Source organism: Solanum stenotomum, chromosome 1 (assembly GCF_019186545.1).
Source record: "Solanum stenotomum isolate F172 chromosome 1, ASM1918654v1, whole genome shotgun sequence".
NCBI lineage: Eukaryota > Viridiplantae > Streptophyta > Magnoliopsida > Solanales > Solanaceae > Solanum > Solanum stenotomum.
Window position 1 is genome coordinate 85,101,311 of NC_064282.1, and position 15,455 is coordinate 85,116,765.

The window sequence follows — 15,455 nt, forward strand, 5'->3', positions numbered from 1 at the left end:
CTTAGACAACAAACCTTTCTTCGGACTGCTCATTGCTTCTTTCCTTCACCAAAGCAAATGCCTGATGAGGTGCAGTTATTACAACAAACTCTGGACGGGCCTTTATGGTCAATGAGGCCACTGTTGGTATAAGTGAGTTGACAGTTGCTTCACCGATAGTCCCATTAGCAAGCCAATCTTCGTCTCTTTCAATCATGTTGATGGTAGCTCCTCCATGATTCGGCAACGGGTTAAGGTTCACATTGGGGGCAGGGGCTTGGAGAGTGATGACCCTATTATCGATCAAGTCTTGAATCTTATGTTTCAGATTGATACATCCTTCTGTATCATGTCTTGCCCCTCCAGAATGGTACGCACAACGTTGATCCGCTCGGAAGAACATTGTTGTGGGATTAATTGTCCTTGCATCTACTGGTTGGATCAATCCTGCCGCTCTTAAACGCTCAAAGAGTTGGGTACGTGTTTCTGCCAAGGGAGTGAAAACTTTAGGAGGCTTTCTTTTGAGGTTAGGACGGGGTAGATTGTTGGCATTTGGGTTGTTTGGTCCGGGATTTTGGTGGACTGGTGCATTGGCTTGGTGATTTGGTAGTGTATTTTGGTAGATGGGCGGTGGTGCTTGGTAGTTCTGTTGTGCATAGTAGATTGGGATTGGAGCTTGTGGAGATGGTGGATAAATATTTGAGGTGGGGAATCGGTTGGAGTTTCCAATGGCAGAACCAGACCCAAAATACCTTTGCGGCCTTAGCCTCGGGCTAAAAGATACAGCAGACACGTCCTCTTTCTTTTTCCTAGCGAATCCTGTGGCCATGGATGGTGAGGATTTGTTGGTGGCCTGCAAGGCAGTGAGACTTGTAACCTTTCCAGACTTGAGGCCATCCTCTATGGCTTCTCCCATTCTGATTAGCTTCGAAAACTTCTGTCCCATCATGGGCAACATCCTTTCATAATACTCGGGCTCCTGAGCTCGAATAAAAGCAGAGTTATTTCGCTTTCAGTCATCACAGGTTGTACCTTTGCAGCTTCTTTCCTCCAGCGACACGCATATTCACGATAGTCCTCCGTGGTCTTTTGCTTGATTTTTTCCAAATAATATCTGTCAGGGACAGCTTCGACATTAAACTGGAATCTTTCCAAAAAATCTTTGGCCAGAGCCCCCCATGTAGACCACTGACGGAGTTCTTGAGATGTGAACCATTCTAACGCCTCCCCACTGAGGCTTCGACTAAACAACCTCATAATTAATGCATCATTTTTCTCGATACCCACGAGTTTGTCACAATTAGCTCGTAGGTGAGCCATGGGATTGCCAATACCATTGAAGGTTTCAAATTTTGGAATTTTGTAACCTTCGGGTATTTCCAAGTCAGGGTGCATGCAAAGGTCCTCATACTCAAGTCCTGTTATTTTCCTCGAAGATTGGACACTTTTTACTGCCTCGGAGATGGCATCCTTCATAACATTCATTTCTTGTTCACGTTTTTCTTCTCTCAACCTCCACTCCTTCTCCATTTCTTCATAGTGATCAAGCTCTGGTTGAACGAGAAAGCTAGGACATGGTTCAGGGATTGTATAGGCTGGTGGAGTTTGGAATGTTACGGAAGGGTATGCGGGCAGGCTAGGCAAAACATGTGGATTTTTGGAGATTGGGGGTGGGATTTGATAGGTTGGTGTGAAGTTTTGGGAGTGATTAGTGTTCGATGCTTGGTTCTGATTTGGTAGTGGTGGTGGTGTTTGGTAAGAAGTGCTGGCATAAGGAGCGTTGGATACAGTTAAGTCGATGGTATGAGGGTTAGGAGTGGAAGTGATAGGTCCAGTGGTATGGGTAGGGAAATAGTTGGGTAATAGGGAACTTAGTGATGGAAAAAGAGGAGGAGGTCTTCTAGTTTCAAGGGGGGGTTCATTTGATGCAATGGCCAGTTTGGCCAAATCTTTGGTCTGTTGAAGCTGTTTCTGCATGTCTGCAATTCGTTGCATTAACTGAGAGATCAACTCACTCTGATCAGCGAGTTCAGCATTTCTAATGGTCACATCCATTATTCCTATTTCTTCAGAAGTACCAGTCATTTTACTATTGCCTTTCTCCAAAGAATGATTAGGGAAGGATGGTATGATTGCTTTAGATCTAAAGTAGGGATGGTCGGCCAGTTTGATTTCAACACAGATCAGTTTTTACCTGTACAGAAGAACAACTCAAAAGACATATGTGTTAGTTTTTATTTTTAACGAGATATGCAAATAAGATGACATAACAATAAACACACATGTGTCATTTTGCTTCAACCAGATTAATCCACGAAAATATTTCGGGTGAATTTGAGGACTCAAATGGAAAGAAATCTTTTTTGCAATTGAATTAGAAAGGTCGACTTGCATAGAATCCTGCTAATTTCTTTCTCTCATATGCTTTTGTAGGTGGAACTCTTCAGAATCATTCACTAATAAGGGAGAAAGAATTGAAAAGATAGGGACCGAGCCTTAAGTAGGCTACCTACGTATCCACCAAGGAAATCAGGCCCGACGTAGTTCGAATTACATAAGATAACCTAAATGTACCCTTCCCGAAATTGATAAAGAGACTAGGCTCGAAGAGAGCTTCCTACGTACCCCCTATGGGATCAAGTCTCGCGTAGTTCTTGATTACAATAAAAATTTAAAAACAACATGACAAACATAAGGAAAGTGTTACATGAACCTAAATCTAGCCAAAGGCTTCTTTCCTTCTTCTTCAACTGTAGGGTGACGATCCGGTGTTCTCGTCATCTGAACCTACTTTTGTTTTATCTTTTCCCCTCATGGAGGGAGCATTTCCAAAATTTAGTTCTTTAATGTCCCGTTCAATTTCGGGGATCCTTGCAGACGCTTTAGTGATATTAATTATCTCTTGATCAATTTTCACAATCTTTCTTTTCACTGAGGCTGTTTCCATGTCAACCTCAATAATTCTCTCTCGTAGTATCCATTCAGTTTGGTCCAGTATTGCAAGTCTCCTTTTGGCTGCAGCTATCCTCTCTTTAGTCTCGACAAATTTTCTGAACATTGACTCTTCAGTTTCTTCATCACTAACCAAAGCAATGGGTGGGATTGGTGCGTTGACACTTTTTCAAGACATTCTAGCAAATCGACCTTCCTGTGATGGACGAATAAAAACTTAAGAGATTTTTGGAGTAGAAGATTTATATATTTTTGAGAAACTTGGATAACACTTCAGAAGTCATTTGGATGGACTTTGTTGTTGTGGACTTTAATATATGCTTAAGGTGTTCTAACAAACAAAAGTGGATTAATCATGCTTTAGACAAAATGACACATCACAACACAAAACAATTATATCAAGCAACACAGAAACAGTTTATATCGTGCCCTAAACTTGTGACCTTTTTATGCCAAAGGTGGGCCTATCGAATTGAAGGATGTATGACGTCATTTGAAACATTCCATTGCCTCATAAAATTAAAATTTATACAAATTTTGCAAACAAATTAAATAGGGATACCTAATAGGAAAAATATATACAAATAATCAGTCTCACGCAGGGGTACAATCCTAAACTATGATTCCACTGAAGGTTCTCCGTTCTTGAGCTTCTTTCCATCTCTGAATGTCAACGTCTTCAGATGCAATGGTAATTTAATTTTTCTTTGTCTCGAACAAACTATTAAATTCCTAACCCAAGAAACAATGTTTTGCCAAATGACGTATACATCCTTCAAATATAACATACAAGTATGGTTGTCTTTTATTGATCAATGGGCCAAATAGACACAAGGTGGACTTCTAATGGGCCCAAACACGCCTTGGGTGTTGGGTCAACTTAGTTTAAATGCGCTAAATTTGGGATTTGATTTTGCTCTACGCTAGTTAACTAAGAGTGGGGTTTATTTGAAGTGGACTGGTGACCCAAGTGGACAACTTGGGTTGGAGCAGTTAGCGACCGTTGACCATTCAGTGGCCAACTACATTCGCCAGGGTACCCCGAGAATAATTGGTTAACGAACAACTGCGGCCCGCATAATCGTCCTTTAAGTGAAATAAAGAAAAAAATGTCATTTGACGGAATAAATGATATGCATGCAATGACAGTTGATATTACAATTTAAGCAAATAAGACACATATGAGGTAAAACAATTCAACAAATATTAGCAAATAGTCAAAGAGAGTCAAGTCATTATGGTTAGAACCTAATTGAATCCCCAGCAGAGTCACCATTTCTGTTATGCCGTAATTTTCCTATCTATAGAAAAATTATTTTTTTTGAAATGTTCTAAGTATAAAACATCTTAAGAAAAATACTTAGAAAGAGTCGCCACTTAATTTTTTAAAGAAACTAAGAAAACTTAAAATTTTCAAAGATTTAAACAGAAAAATATCATTTGAAAATACCAAAGAGGGTTCGAGGTTCAATTTACACTTCGAGAAGGGTTTAAGCATTCGAAGTGTCCGCTAACATGCGGTTGACCTGCGACTTGACTAAAATATATTTGACTATTTTTTAGGAAAATAATGATTTAAAATAACAACTTACAATATTTGATTAATTTTGAGAAAAATAATTAAATAAATGACGCATTTTTATTTCTTTATTTATTTTTTAGAGGAAGGGACCCAAAATGAAAATTTTGATTTAAGGTGCGAGTGGATAGAATTTTAACAAAGCTAGATTAATTAGAAATTATTTGATAGATAAAATAATAATTTCAACCAAATTGGTTAATTTAAGCATGGAACCATTTTAAATTAATTGAAGGATAAAAGTTTCGACTAACCTTTTTGAAAAAATGATTAAGTAGAAAGAGAATATTTTTAATTCATTTGAGAAAATTACTTTAACTTAAAACCACTTTAAAATAAAAAGTTATCAAGTGAAGCGCCTTAAAACTTGTCTTTTTAAGAACCAAAGGTTTAACTTAATTAAAGATACAAAGTTTTGATCAATATAATTGATTAATAAAATAAATGAACACAAAACATGAAATTTTTTTTTTTTAAAAAAAAAATTAAACCAACACAAAGAAAATAACTCATCTTTTGGGAAATCTAATTAAGTTAATTAAAAATTATAAAGTAAGAGTTAAAAAACAAACAATAAATAATCACAATTAAATAATTAAAGAGTAAGAGAGAAATTGAATTTGGACCTCCTTTTGGGCCAAATTTGCTAGAATTTTTGGGGTTTAATTCTAAACCCGTTTTTTGTATACACTTGATGTATATTAGTGTATATGAGTGTATATATCAGCTTTTTTCATGTATCTCTTGCTTCCAAATACATGTATTTTGCTCCAGCCCTGTATTCCTACGTTATCGACCTGTATATCAGTGTATACAGTTGTATACATCTTGTATACTACCCATTTTGGACGTTCGAAGGTTTGCAATTTCAAATTCCAGCTTTGTGTCCTGCCTTCAATCTGTTCATCATCTTTTCTACTTGCAATGGGACTGACTCGAGAGGGAGAAAAAATGAATTTGGCCCTTTAAAGCCCATTTCGAAATGCGAAGGGGAAAGGATTTGAGTCCACCTTGGACTCCATACGGACTCACATGTAGCGAAATGAGGACAAAAATTAACATTCATATAAAGCAGTGGCTCCAAATTATATCAACAGATATTTAGCAATAAATAAGGCTAAACTAACACCAACAAAAGTCTAAAATCATACCAAGTCATCTGAGCAATTCACTCATGTTGCATATTAGTAGGAAACAAAAGAAGGATATTCAACAAGTTCTAAAAGAAAAAAAAAATGAATAGAAGAAGAAGCATATCAGACAACACTCAAACTATAGCAAATTGATCAATTGTACTTGTCATAACAAGCAAATGATGCCTATGGCAGAAACTAAAAGAGGACAAATAGATGGACAAAATGTTAGATCCTAAAACAATAAAAAAACTATAAAACTAGTTATTCATTTTGTATGCCAAATTTGGACAATGAATTATGTCAAATTTACTTTAAGTAGAGGAAGGAAACATTGTTAAGTATCTATAACTAAACAGGGCAGCACCTTTGTTCATACAAATCCATCAAACCTAAGTTCCAAAAGTATAAACAACTATAGCATTCATGAGAAAAAATAAAATAAAAAATGGTTGAGTAGTAATATCTAATAATAACAGACTATGTCCAAAGGATATTGAAATTTCCAAATCAAAAGAAAGTGAAAAGCTATCTTGATAACCGAAATGGGATTAAACTTAATCAAATGATACATTATATTAGTGGAGTTACAAGCAATGTCATGAATTAAAACCAAACGACATAAATACAATCTCGACTAAATGAGAAGATGGGTTATACACCTCTACTAGGCAAATTCAAATCGTATTAACAAAATCCATAACAATGAGAACGGAACTAAGGCAGGTCACCAAGACTATAACCTTTTTCTTATCATATTGACAAAATTCGAACAAACATCGAATAATCCAAATGACGTAGTTGATCAACCCACTGTTGAGATCAAATGAACTTTAAACTATTTTGAACAAGGCAAGACAAAGATCTAACTAATTATATAGGTACAAAATTGATCTGATGAATATAACGACCAACATGTAATATCAAAGTAACTTCCCTGATGTTTGACTCGTGCTTACTACCCAAAGACTCGCAGGAAAAACACATTAAAGCAAAGATTAAAACGAAAAGATCACATACTCTTAATAACCGATCATATACCAAGTATTGAACACACATAGCTTGCTACATTGAAAAGTAATATAAGAGGGAGCGGAATTACCTTTCTTGGAGCAGCGAACTAGGAACAACGAGCAGGGGAAAACAATGATTCTTCTACCACGAAATCCGAATACTAATCACAAAAACAAGAGACTTGGGACAAAATTTTAACCCTTTTTTCGAAAACTTAAAATCAGAGAACCAAATGATAAAATTTCTTGAGTGTACTATGACTATTGCCAAACAAGAAAAAAAACTCAAACTTCAATGTTTCTTACTATGCCCCCCCCCCCCCCCNAAGGAGGCTATTTATAGAGGGGCGAAAGGGCAGATTTAGGGGGTAAAACCCGTTTGAATTTTGAATCTATCCATTCCTTTTCGAGCCAACAGTGGAAGGGATGGAGAAAATAGTGACTTCCGCGAAAAGGGGATGATGAAGTGATCGATTAGGGACTGCTAGGGTATGGGTTCACAAAGTAGTTGGATGAGATTTTCGAATTGCAGCGCGATTTCCGCTGGGATTTCGTCTGAGTTTGGTTCTGTGAAGAAGAAGAGTAACAGGGGTGGGATCGTCTGGCTTTGCACGTTGTTGTGGCTGAAGCGTTAACATTTGGTGGGTTATCTTTGAATTGGATTGGGCAGGGTCAGAGGAGAAAAAGGTTGGGTCGGCTGGGAACTGCTAGAAGGGAAAAAAAATTAGCAAAATATGTGGGTTGGGAATTAATTTGAATTGGATTGGAAGAATGGAAATTGGAAATATGAGATAGGCAGCTGGAATGTATGAGGAGAATGGATATTAAATTGGAATTGGGCTGATAAATAGGCCCAATTTTGAGTCTTATATGGGTTTAAGATTTTATGAAAAGTGGCAAAATGAATTGCAAAATTAGCTACCTAAAGTTTAAAATTTAGCCAATTTGAGTTAAGTTGATGACTTCAGCTAAACTTAAATAAGACGAATTAGTATAATTAACTAGCGAGTTTCTTAATCTTAACGAAATAAAATAATTAATTTACATATAAACCAAATGATTTAGAATTATAACTATAATTTAAACTAAACTAATTTAATACAATATTTCATTAAAATAAAATCCTTTTGAGATAATTTTTGATATTTATAAAATAACGTGATTGTAAAAATATACATATTTATTATTTAAGATTATTAAAATTATTAAAGGACGAAATTTCTTTAGAAATAAATTGAAAGTATTTTGAATAATTTCATAAAACTCATTAATTCAAAATTTATAACCATCACTAATAAAATATTTAAAATATAAAGTCTTTTTGAGATGATTTTTAAATACTCATGAAATACATTAATCTTATACATAATTATATAAAACATATATATTATTTAAAAATTATAAAAGTGACAAAACTATTTAAAATAACTTGTAAACTATATTTTTTTGTGAAGTTTTTATAAAACTAGTTAATTTAAAATCGTTTGAAATTGAAGAAGTTCAATGATTAATTTATATATTGGAGGGCCAAAATTGGGTGTCAACACATACCAGCAGGTTTGTCAATTGCCATAGGCTTGTGGAGTTGTTTATGCGGATAATATATCACATTATAACTTATAAGGTACCGTACGCATGTGCTATGGCCAAAATTGGAGAAAATGATCAAAATGGTCCTTGATATTAGGGTTGTACATGGCCGGGTTGGTTTGAGTTTTTCAAATATCAAATCAAACCATTTGTGTTTGATTTTTAAATTTATAAACCAAACCAAACCAATAAAACTCGGGTTTTTCAACCTTGGGTTTTTTCGGGTTTTTCGATTTTTCGGATTGTTTCGGGTTTTTCCGGTAAAGTATTAATACTAACATATAATTTACTTGTATTTCAAATATTTCTTTAGTCCTACCAAAGTACAACTATTTAAGATGTTTCTTAAAGATATAACACAATATGATATGATTAATGACACTAAAATATCCAACAAAAATAATAATAATGAAATCGTGTAAAACAAATATTGCAAATAAACAAGTCATAATGAAAATGATCATAATTTAAAAGTACTAAATCATGCTAAAATTAAGTTTAATAAGTATTAGTTACATGACTAAATATTAAAGGAAATTAAAATTAGATTATGTATTTTAATTGTTAAATTAATGTAAAACTAAAGAACAAATATTCAATATTATTGTCATTCTTAGTGTTGAATTGATTTTCTTTTTGCATGAGTATTAATTTGATTTTGATTTAAGCTTTATTATATTTACTAACATCTGTGGACTATAATCTTTATTGATCCATTCATAATTCTAAGTTTCAAACTTGAAATAATATATTAAAATATAAAAACTATGAAAAAGTATAAGAAATATTTAAAAATTATATCAAAGTAAATATTTTTATGAATAAAATAAAATTTTAAAATTATATATATAATGTCGGTTTGGTTTGGTCTCGGGTTGTTTTTTTTTTAGTTAAAATCAAACCAACCCAAATATAGTCGGGTTTTTTTTTTCAAAACCAAACCAAGTCAAACCAAACCACTAGTCAGGTTTTTTTTTTCGGGTTGACTCGATTTGCGGTTTGTTTCGATTTTCGATTCGATTTTGTACACCCCTACTTGATATATAAGGGTTACTTTATGTTGATCTTTAATATACACCACATGATTTATATGGTTCTTAATGTATTATAAAAGAGGATCAATTTGATCCTTTGACCTAAAACTAACAGATACATCAAAACAAATCTGTTAACTTTAACACTGACCCACCTGCAAAAATTAAAGCGGTCAAAAGTTTTCCCTTTCCCCTTCATTCTTTACATTGTTCCGATCTGTTTCAGAAGAGTTTGTGGATATTATTTTTTTGCTCCTCAGCCATTAAAGTAAACTTCCGTCTTCTCATTTAACACAGAGCTACTATTTTTTACTGGAAAGAATCTGATTTTTTTCCTTCTACAAGTTAGAAGAACAAATTTTATCCATGATGATAATGTTGCGTCGTCCTACATGAATATTTAATCTGGTATCTTTTTTATTTGGTCACACCTGCTCTTTTTTTTTTGGGTTTATATCTTAGTTAATGGTGACTCTATATGTTTCAGAGGGATAGCTATTTTGAAGCGGCAGTATTTTTGTTGATTATTTGATAGCTGATTGAAGTGAAGAATTTTTTGAGTTTTTGCCGCTAGCTGGTTGAAGTGGAGATATTTTGTTGGTTTCATGCTAGTTGCTGGTTGAAGTGAAGATATAACAAATTAACTTTAGTATTTCTTTTGTTTCTTTTATTCATATTTTTGAATCAACTCATGTAATGTGATTTTGATAAGTTGCGACTTGTGATTAGAAACTTCAATATGCACCAGCTATTGTTCCATTAATCTAAGTTCAATTTATGTTGTAGAAGGAAAAAAATCAGATTCTTTGCAGTAAAAAATAGTAACTCTGTGTTAAATGAGAAGAGGGAAGTTTACTTTAATGGCTAAGAAGCAATGAAAAAACAATATCCACAAGCTCTTCTGAAACAGATCGGAAAAATGAAGAGAATGAAGGGGAAAGGGAAAACTTTTGACCGCTTTAATTTTTGCAGGTGGGGTTAGTGTTAAAGTTAACAGATTTGTTTTGATGTATCTGTTAGTTTTAGGTCAAAGGATCAAATTGATCCTCTTTTATAATACATTAAGGACCATATAGATCATGTGGAATATATTAAGGATCAACATAAAACAACTCTTATACATCAAGGATCATTTTGATCATTTTCTCGCCAAAATTGTGCTCATTTTTCGGTACGATAGGTACTTTTTATTCTCCTCACAAGTAACATAGAGAGACGAGACTCGAGAGTACTAAGATGGTGTTTGGATTAGCTTAAAAGTTAGTCAAACCTATTTTTAAGTCTGTTTTTTTTTACTTTTGAAAGTGTTTGACAAATATAAAAAATAACTTAAAATAAGTTAGGAAGTGTTTGGCAAAGTAAAAATGACTTAAATTAAGTCAAAAACCAAAAGTAGGTATCTCCCTACTTTTTTTTACTTAAAAGTTATTTCAGTTTGACTTTTTATTTTTGACTTAAAAACTACTTTTTTTAAGCCAATCCAAGCGGGCTCTAAGTTGTGGTCATGTGATTGAAAATATGTGTATCATTGTTTTTATTGTTGATTAAATTTGGTTAAATAAAAAAATCGAATCGAAATAAATCAAATTGAAATTGTAAAAATTGAACTGAATCGAATTTATTTCAGTTTGGTTTGGTTTACATTTTCAGCAAACCAAAAACTGAAAAATCGAATCGAAAATTGCAAACCAAATCAAACTGACAGAAGTTACTTCACAATATTATAATCTTGTGAGATCTGAATCAATGTCTCTCCTAGTAGAAACATACTTCTTGTCATATACTAATTGGAGTGTTTAAATCCCTTTACCCCCATATTAATGCAACATAAGGTTAACAAACAAATTTCTCACATTAAATTGTCTGGAAAAAAGAACAAACATAAGGGTTTAGATCAATAAAGAAGCACTTTAGGAAATCTACACTAAAAGAAAGCAAAAACATAATTAAAGAGGTCATATGTTTATTACAACATAAAAATAGAGGGAAATAACTTCTCAACTAGCAGACCATAATAAACTATGACAAAAGGGCATCGGGATCACATATATCAAATTCAGATAATACAATACATATTCACATATAAACAAGTCCTTATCAAATAACTCATTAATTACATGTACCCAAAGCAAATGTTAACACATCACAAAACAACAGAATTAGACAACATATACAATATAAAATTCTCAAAAGATTACAAAATCTTAATTTACGGCTATGCACGAATGAATGAGATACGAAACCGCGTGAACATTACTATTTTAACTCAAATAAATAATTATTCCCTAAATCTAACATAATAGAAAAGGACCACCATATTTAAGACAAAATTATCAAAAGATGACAAAAATCCTAACTATCCCAGCATAAATCAATCAAAAGCAAAATCTTATGAATACTACTATTTGAACTCAAACAAATAAATAATTATTCACTAATCTAACATAACAAGAGATCGGGTCTTCTATGCCAGTGGTGGAGCCACCTTATAGCTAGGGGGTTCATCCCCTCGACGAAAAATTATATTAATTATACATGGTTAAAATAATTTTTTTAGGTAGATATAGTAGGTGTTGAACTCCCTTCGGCTACTTTGTGTGTCTATTTCTTTGAATTATGAACCCTCTTATTGGAAATTCTGGCTCCGCCAATGCTTCTATGGGTGGGTGAGCTACACATTGGCGTGCTTAGGTAGACGTCCATGTGGTATTACACGCCGGATGCCACATATTAGTCTGTTAAAAGATGTTGGGTTTGAAAGTAATCATGGCATCATGTGAAAGTTTATAATTGCAAATCATGACATCGACAAAGAAGATAACAAAAACTATACTAAAAATTCTAATATTACTATATGATTTAGTCAGTCAGTCTACATTAAAAATAATATGATAGAAAATATTGAAACTATTGAGAGAAAATCTCTCCTTAAACAAAACTTTTTAATGACTACATTGTGGATGCTAGTATGAGAAGAAGGGTCGTCAATTTATAGAGTTTCAAATTTTTCTTCCAAGGAAGAATTAACCCAAATATGGAAGAACATTACAATTTCCTTTAAAAAAAAAGTAAAAGCAATTATGGTAATACTTTAACTTTCCTTCGAGAGAAAAGTAATATTCAGATATGGAAAGAAAATCAGGCAAAACCCTAACAAATCTCCTCTTTTGGCTGAATTTTGTAGACAAAGTTTGATCTGTCTTTCTTCATATGTATAATAATCTTTGTTCTTCACATAGTCTTCATTATTGATGTTTGTCATGGTTAAAAATAAGGTTTAAAATATATGGAATAAAAATGGTTTTAAAATATTTTATTTTTATTTTTAAAAATTGCAATTACATGAATGTTGAAAATATGGTTTAAATTTGTTCTCCACATGTAGTTGAACAAAAATATTCTTTATCGTAAAATTAGTTGTAAATTTGAAACCGCTTTGAACCTGTCTTCAACCTTCATGAACCTGGACCATTGACTATGGTACCACGTGATGGATTCAAAATGAACTAGTGCGTCATGCGGAGACTTATAATTGCAAATCATGTTGGCGATAAATCAAATGACAAAAAACTATACTAAAAAATATAATATTTTTATATGATTTGACCAATTGGCTTACATCTAAAAAAATAATATAATCGAAAATATTGAAACTATTGAGAAAAAATTTCCTCCTAAACAAAACTCTCTAATGACTACATTGTAAATGTTATTGTTGTGTCTGGTATGAGAAGATGTGTCATCAATTTATAGAGTTTCAAAGTTTTCTTCCAAGGAAGAAATAACTCAAATATGAAAGAAAATTGTACTTTCCTTTCTAGAAAAGTAAAAGCAATTATGGTAATACTTTAACTTTCCTTCAAGAGAAAAGTAAAATTCAAATATGATAAGAAAATCAGGATAAAATCCTAATAAAAGGAAGAGTATAAGTGATTCAATAAGTAAACGAGAGGGATAAGTTTGCACTCAAAAATAATTGAAGGATATGTTTGGTCAATTTTAAATAGTTGATGGATATTATCATAAACATAGTATGCATTTTCTTTCACTTTTATTCTATAAAACTTGCAACAACAACTTTTAACAATATCTGAAACTTGTTTACTCATTGACTTAATAAAGTACAAGTTTTGGGGGAAACTTTATGTATTTTTACTTTTATACTCTCTCTATTTTATTTTTATAACATCTCGCAATTCGAAATAGCTAGGAAGAAGCTAAGAATTTGAAATAGTGATTTTTGGAAAGAATTGAAATCTGGAAATTTGTTTAAGTTAAAAGTGAGTTTTGGCCATTTTCAAACGGCCATAACTCCTAGCTCAGGAGGAGTTAGGAGCAGATCTTGATATGGTTGGAAATCCCTTGGAGAGATCTTTCCAATACCGTCAAGATTGTACGATTTCGACATCGTATGAGTGAGATATGACTTTCGGAAGTTGGGTTGTTGGATTGAGGAAAGTCCCAATCCGGATTTAGGGAAGGGCAAAGTAGTCTTTTCTCTAATTAATTTCCTAATTTGATTTTAGGGATTTATTGGGGTAAAAACATGACTTAGTCAGTTTGGAGAATTGAGAAATACTCTTAGGGCTTGGAGAAGAGAGAAAAGAAGAAAGAAAGGGAGAAAAAGGCAAGAATTCGTCAAGATCATCCAAGCTTGCGCGTGGAATTCGTCGGGGGTGATCCCTATTAAGGTATGTGAGATCTTTCTGTGTTGGGTTAGTTCACCCACACACCAACTTGTTTTAATCCTTTGGTTTGGAGTTGTTTACATGTTGAAAAGTGAGGTTCTTGAAGAACAAATTGTAGAATTCTTGTTGGTTGAATTGTTAATGCTTGGGGCTGATTTGATTCATGTTTCCCTTTTTTTTGAGTTAGATTGATGGTGTATTGAGAGTACAATTGATCCTAAGTGTTTGGGGAAAGAACTAGGGGAGATTGGAGGGTTTAGAGATGAAAAACGAAGAAGAAAATCGGGGATTTTCTGGGCAAAGGCTTGGGGCGTCCAGTGCCTCGTTGATCAGGTTTAGCACTCCGAGTCAGTTGGTGAGCCTCCTTGTATTTTGGAGGACTCTTTTATCATTTGCTTTCTAGTTTTCAGTTGTTAGGATGATCGGGGGTCCTGTCCCGACATCCCTCTTGTTTTAGAGGCTTCATAGACAAATAGTATTAGTTCTTTAGTCTTATTCATTTCAGTTGTATACGTTTAAGACTTGAGATGCCATTTTTGGCTAAGTTATTATCTTTTAAGTTATTGCATGAGCTATATCTCTTGTGTTTAAGTCTTCCGTTGAGTAAGTAAGCTAGACCAAGGGTTCGCTTAGGGCCAACATTGGTTTCCGAGTGCTGGCCACGTCCAGGGTGTAGGCTCGGGGCGTGACAATTTCAATTGAAATTTTGAGGTTTTTTTCATTATTTAAAATATGTGAACTGCTTAAAATTTAAGATAAATGTTTGAACTTTTTTTCTCTGTTTTGCCCTTCATTTATTTTGTATAGGTAATGAGCTCAAGAGAGTTAATTGCTCATATTTATGACTTTGCTTTGAATTATTTTAATTTTTAAGAATAGTTTAAGAATAATTAAAAGGACAAAAATGAAAAAGTGATATTTAATTTATGTTCTATTTTTTTAATGAATACGCATTACCTCACAAATTCACTTAATATGGACTTGAAAGAATAACTTATAACAATAATTTTTAATAATATTGTAAATTTTTTTTACTCTTCAATATGGTAAGTGCAATGTGCATGTCCAAAAAATCATTAATGAATTTATTTATTTATTTTTCATTCGATGTTCATTATTCCTATTGAAATTAGATTAAATTCGGATTCACGTAAAAAAGTTTCACATTGGGAGATAAAACGCCCCCTAACGATAATAACTCTATACTAGGAAGACTCGAACTCAAACCACTAATGCTATAGACATTGTTTGATTATTGGTTTAGCGTATTTCAAAATCAAAAATTGATAAACCGAACTGATAATACATAAAATTGAATCAGATCCGACTGATGCACACCCCTAAGTACTTGAAATTGGTGCCTTAGACCAACTAATCCATCGTAACTCACATCCTCATTATCATATATGTTCTAAACACTGAAAAATTATAGCTAGTCCCAACACTTAAACTATGCACTAGACCCCAATCATCAACCCAACCTAATA

At 33.2% G+C, this 15,455-nt stretch overlaps 1 protein-coding gene across 1 annotated transcript; it reads right to left on the bottom strand.

The window, feature by feature from the left end:
* Window position 1: 1 nt before the first annotated feature.
* On the bottom strand, window positions 2–2,064 carry LOC125857939 (uncharacterized). Its single transcript, XM_049537605.1, has 2 exons — window positions 1,012–2,064; window positions 2–958 (listed from the first exon to the last, which is right to left on the bottom strand). Exons 1-2 carry the CDS (start codon window positions 2,062–2,064, stop codon window positions 2–4), a joined length of 2,010 nt encoding a protein of 669 aa, XP_049393562.1.
* Window positions 2,065–15,455: the final 13,391 nt, after the last annotated feature.

Coding starts and splice junctions, on each gene's coding strand:
- LOC125857939 (XM_049537605.1), bottom strand. CDS start 2,064: ATGACTGGTACTTCTGAAGAAATAGGAATAATGGATGTGACCATTAGA. Junction 959..1,011: donor GGAGGAAAGAAGCTGCAAAG/GTACAACCTGTG, acceptor ATTCGAGCTCAG/GAGCCCGAGTATTATGAAAG.